Raw genomic sequence first — 5500 nt, 5'->3', positions numbered from 1 at the left:
CTAGAGAAGTGTTTGAGAGCTCCCCCCCTTGGGGTGTGTTTTGAAGCTTGAAGGCTTCTCTATTTATAGGGCTAAGAGGGAGGAACACCATGATGGATTCCCACACCATCCTTTATCTTTTGCTGCACCTCAAGCTTTCATCACATGGGTTCAAAGGTGGTCAAATTGCATAACACACTAGAGAACCTCTTTTTCAGGTTATTGCATAACAAAATTGAATATAAATAAGCAAAATAAAAAAAAATAAAAAAGTAATGTTGTCCATGTGTCAATAAGAGAGCGGTTATAGAGTTATTATGGTGGGCCAACTTATTAAAATGAATTTCATTTTAGAGTTCATTTTCTTGACCTGTGAAATGAACTATTGATCCTTGAAATAAAATATTGATCTTTGAAATGAACTGAAGTTTACCGCTACAAGTCAAAAGTTCAATTTATTGAAATTAAATTGAAATGACCCATCATCATTGCAAATGCTCTTATAAGAAGTTTATATATGTACTTTATTCTGCTGCAACTCTTCAAGCCAAACTTTCTCTATGCTCTATTAAAACAACGGAAATATTAGATTTTTCTCTGAAAAAGACAGTTAGTGATGACATTACAACATAAAAAACTCTAAGAACCATAGCCATCATTACAAGATGGACAAACCCTTGGAATCAGGCAGCATAAGAAATGTAAACTATTCAATTCCTATTACAATTGCAAGTGTACAAAAAATTGTTCTTTGTTAGAATCTCAGGTAGAGTCTTTTATTCCGAAAGCGTCAGCCAAATTAAAGTTCAAATTGCATCTCATGGTCCTGCTCCTCCCAAATCCTCCTCCATCACCCTTCCTCATCATTGCAGCAAACTCCCCATAATCAATACGGCCATCCTGCAAAAGTGGTGCAATTAGAGTGCCAAATTTTAGAAGAATATCTTTTCTCGATTGATACTTTGCCTCAGAGAAGAGAATGGTGACTTAGACTCTTAGTCATATATCATAGGAAAAAAAAAAGGAAGAAAAAAATCACTTACATTGTCTTGATCAATCTCTTTGACAATCTCATCCAGATGAACATCACCCAGACCAAACTCTTTGCAAGCCTGTTGAAGCTCATCAATGGTAATGTACCCACTGCCATCTTTGTCAAAAAAGGAAAAGGCTGCAACTAAATTCTCCTCTCTTTCCATCTTGTTTAAGTGCAAGGTAGCGGCAAGAAATTCACCATAGTCTATTGTTCCACTGTTGTCTATATCCGCCTGCCAACATTGATAAAGTAAAAAGATTTTGTGAGGGGCATCCAATTCAGTCATGTTAATAGCATTGGATAAATTATGCAATTTAAATGGAAGAATATTAAAACAATTCTGGACAGTTTATGATGATCTATTAACTGCATCCATAAGAGACTTGATTTCAGATTCCATTAGTTCAGAGCCCACTCTTTTCAAGCCCGCTTTAAGTTCCTCAAATGTTATTGTCCCGCTATTATCTGTGTCAATCATTTTGAACAACTCTTTTAGACCACCAATCTCTTCTTCTGACAGTCTTTCAGCTATAACCTGCCCAAGGAAAAAAAGAATGTGACAGTGATCCATATATACACCAAAATATTTGTCACTGTAAAAGCACTGTCAATAGAAATATCTGAGATAATTGGTCCAAAACTAAATAAGGGCATACACATGGATGCCCTTTGATGATTGAGTGAAAAATCCAGACATTTTGGTTAGAACTTTACTTAAACCACAATTAATTGATAGATATAAAAATCACATACAGTCTGCCTACTTCACTATAGCCCGAAGTTACATAGAAAATGAGAGCTCTTACCTAACCTTTATTACAACCAAAACTATTCTCAACAACATGGACTCATCCTCTGAATATATTATAAACAAGTAATAATATGCTAAAAAGATATTTAAAATGAGTAGTCGAAAATGATATTTCTAACCGCATTTTTCATATAATATTGGTACGCTACAAAAGAACACTTCTTGATCATTGTCAAGAAAAACAGAGTGAAAATTTCGAAACTAATAACCCTGTGTCTCAGTCTTGTCAACCATTACAGTAACCTGAATGTTCTCAACGTGAAATTAACTCCCAGGTCCCACCCATATCATATCAATTTACGTTTCTTGTTATACGGATGAAAATGATGACTTAATTCAGCATTACTTCGTTCATGCTGTTTTCTAAAAGATTATACATGCACCCAAGGGGATTCAACCACAGAACTTACACTCCACCCTGGTTCTTACAGGGCAGGAGTACATCAAGACATCAGCACTTCTTTCTTTTCAATGGGATGTTGGGATTGCCGAGCACCTCATTTCTAGAAATAAGACAAGCAAATCACCATTCATCTAATTATTACTTCTCTTGCCCTTTTGTACTTCCAGCAGGCCAGATTGGGCTATTCTTTCATACAAGTTTTTTTTTTTCTTGGCATAAGCCTAACAAACCTACCCCGAAAAACTCCAGAAAGAAGAACAAAAAAACAGGTAAAATTTACATTACCTTGGCAAATGCAATATTTGTTCTAGAAAACATGCAAGCAGCAGTCAGTGGTCTCATGAACATTCCACATTACATTCCATGTGTGTGTGTGGATGTGTATACTACCCTGAAAGAATTTATTCCATTTCCTTTACCATCAGGTTTTAATTGGAAAGCAGACATGCTTTACACTTTTCCAAAGTCATGTTATTAGTTCTCATCTCAGAAATATAAATTCTCATGTGAAACGAAAAATGAATTTACCAATTTACTACCAGGTTACTGTTGCAAAATGTGTTAGAATGATAGATGTAGAAAGATGCTAGATGGTAAGAATTTATAAGACATACACGAAGAGCCATCTTTTTAAGTTTATTCATTGCTGAGAACTGCTTGAGGCGAGACAAAACAGCTGAATCTAGCGGTTTGTCTGGGGCAACTCTGTCATCCACAATCCATGGGTGACCTGAAATGAATCCACTTTAGAGTTGAACAAAGCTACCATTTGGATAAGTTGTAACCTGATCTATACAACTATCACATAAAAACTTTTTGGCATAGTAGGTATTAGACCACTCACATAGGACTTCATGGGCAGAAATTCTTTGCTTTGGATCCCTCTCAAGCATCTTATACATCAGATCTTTTGCACTTTCTGATATATTAGGCCAAGGCTCAGATTCAAAATCTATTTTGCCATCTAAAATCTGTCTGAAGATCCCTGCTTCAGTTTCTGTAAATATATAGAGACAAGTTAATACTCGTGTAATAAAAGAACCAAAGACAATAATGGTGTAAGTCTCACTGTTAAGGCTACTAGTCTATTGTGTAAGAGATTGTTACTAGTCAGGATCACTACCTGCCCAAAAAGGAGGAACTCCACTTAACAGGATGTAAAGTATCACACCAGCACTCCATACATCCACTTCAGGTCCATAAATCTTGGCTAACACCTCAGGTGCAACATAATAGGGGCTCCCAACTACATCATAAAAAACTTGTCCTGGAGCAGAAAAAGATAGAGCAGTGCACGTAAACAACCATTGTTATGTAGGATGAAACACCATTCGAGCGTGGCATTGATAGTAAACCAGTTAGAAACAGTTAAAATGAAATAAGCTGTACAAGGCAATATATTCGGAATTTTTGTTTCTACAAACCAGAATGTTTTAGATCCCGAGACTCAGATAATTTTATTGATAGATTGATGATAGCTCACAGGAGTAATTGAATGTATTAGCATACTTAATGAGATATAGATTCCTTTTAGGATACCAATACCATGATAGATGAGCCATTAATCCCAAACTTAAAGGAAGATCCTAAGGCTTTTAGTTTAAATATAAAAAAAGCACCTCATGACCTGTTTATGGAAGCTCAGAATTCTAGTGTTCTGTGTGCCAACCAAAAAAGACTAACGTACAGAAGGATATGTTGAGTGTACTAACAAAATATAGCACCGCGCTCGAAAGGAAAAAAAAAAGTCCAAAAAAGACAATACCAAAGAAAAATCTTGGCACTTGCAAACAAGGGATAGAGAAAAACACAAAGAAAATAGATCCCCAGTCCTCGTAGATGGAGTTTCATATGCATTTAAAATCTTCCCGTTTATGTTTGTCAAACATATCCAAGACTAAGAAGAGAAACAACTTTATAATTCATTGAAAGGAAAACTGTCCTAGTATCTGCCATCAAAGTGACATTTTTTTTTCCCTAGGCAGTGTGGCAAGCCCAAATCTATAAGAAGGATGGGTCAGGAAATTCTTTGATTGAAACAAAAGGCTCAAGAAATTCTTCAAACAGAAATGAAATCAAGCAATATTAGTTCAATAAATAATCAGAAATATATTTAAAAAGGTCAAAAGCCCAATTTGTAAAATAAGAATTACCCATGAACCCGCCACTCTTGAAATTAATATCAACCAGACCAACATTTCCATTTCAAACAAAAACAAAAACCAAGAAACAATAAAAATGGATCTCGTTAAATTAAATCAAACAACATATTGAAAAATAAGAAAACCCAGAAAGGAACCTGGCTTGTAGAAGACGGACAAGCCGAAATCGGTGGCTTTGAGCATGGCATCATCCGAAGGAGTATCAAACAAGAAATTCTCAGGCTTGAGATCCCTATGCATGACACCAAGAGAGTGGCAGGCCTCAACGACCCCAACAATGGTCTTAATGAGCTTGGCAGCCTCTCTCTCACTGTAATGGCCCTTCTGGACAATCCTATCAAAGAGCTCGCCGCCGGCGCAGAGCTCCATCACCAAGTGAACAAACACAGAGTCCTCGTAGGTGCCTTTGATCTGAACGACGCTGGGGTGCTCGGACAAGTGGTGCATGATCTGAATCTCCCTCCAAACGTCGTCGTAATCCTCGGGGGAGAGGAGCTTACGCTTGGGGATGGACTTGCAGGCGTATTGGTCGCCGGTGGGCTTGTGGATGCAGAGGTACGTGGTGCCGAATTGGCCTTGCCCGAGCTTCTTGCCCATCAGGTAATGGTCTCTCAGTCTCGGCGTTTCGTACGGTAGCACTGTATGGCTGCTATGGGGCTTCCCCGATTGCGATGAAGCTCCTCTCGGCATCTCTTCAGATTTCTGATCCTCTCTCTCTCCCTCTCCTTCGCTCTGAAACTGTTATTTCTGTTTCTCTTCTGTTTTGCTCTCTTTCTCTCTCTTTCTTTGTTTGTGGATTGTGGTTGGTCACTATCTGAATCTGAGTCTCATTTATTTATTTATTTATCATTTTGTTTTGGTATTTTTCTGATTATTTTGGTTTTCTGTGGGGAAGTAAGATTGGAGAGAGGGGCTGGCTGAATGTTACATAATTCTAGGGGTGGGCATCTCATCCGAATTATCCGCGTACCGACCGTACCGTACCGACGGTTTGGTTTGGTTTGGTTAAATAATTATTTTTTAATTTTAATTATTCCGATCCGATCCGTACCGAAACGTTTGGTTTGGTTAACGGTTAACAATATCCCTTATCCGACGGAAATCCGTAC

General features: G+C 37.6%; 1 protein-coding gene across 1 annotated transcript; it reads right to left on the bottom strand.

Moving 5' to 3' along the window:
• Positions 1 to 520: 520 nt before the first annotated feature.
• Positions 521 to 5290, bottom strand: LOC110774232 (calcium-dependent protein kinase 11). The gene is made up of 7 exons (XM_021978770.2): positions 4529 to 5290; positions 3353 to 3496; positions 3074 to 3226; positions 2844 to 2959; positions 1383 to 1550; positions 1023 to 1247; positions 521 to 879 (listed from the first exon to the last, which is right to left on the bottom strand). Exons 1-7 carry the CDS (start codon positions 5079 to 5081, stop codon positions 742 to 744), a joined length of 1497 nt encoding a protein of 498 aa, XP_021834462.1. The 5' UTR covers positions 5082 to 5290; the 3' UTR covers positions 521 to 741.
• Between the last annotated feature and the right edge of the window lie 210 nt (positions 5291 to 5500).

The sequence above is a fragment of the Prunus avium genome, chromosome 8 (genome assembly GCF_965620075.1).
Source record: "Prunus avium chromosome 8, drPruAviu1.hap1.1, whole genome shotgun sequence".
Taxonomy (NCBI): Eukaryota; Viridiplantae; Streptophyta; class Magnoliopsida; order Rosales; family Rosaceae; genus Prunus; species Prunus avium.
This window is presented reverse-complemented; position numbering and strand designations above follow the sequence as displayed.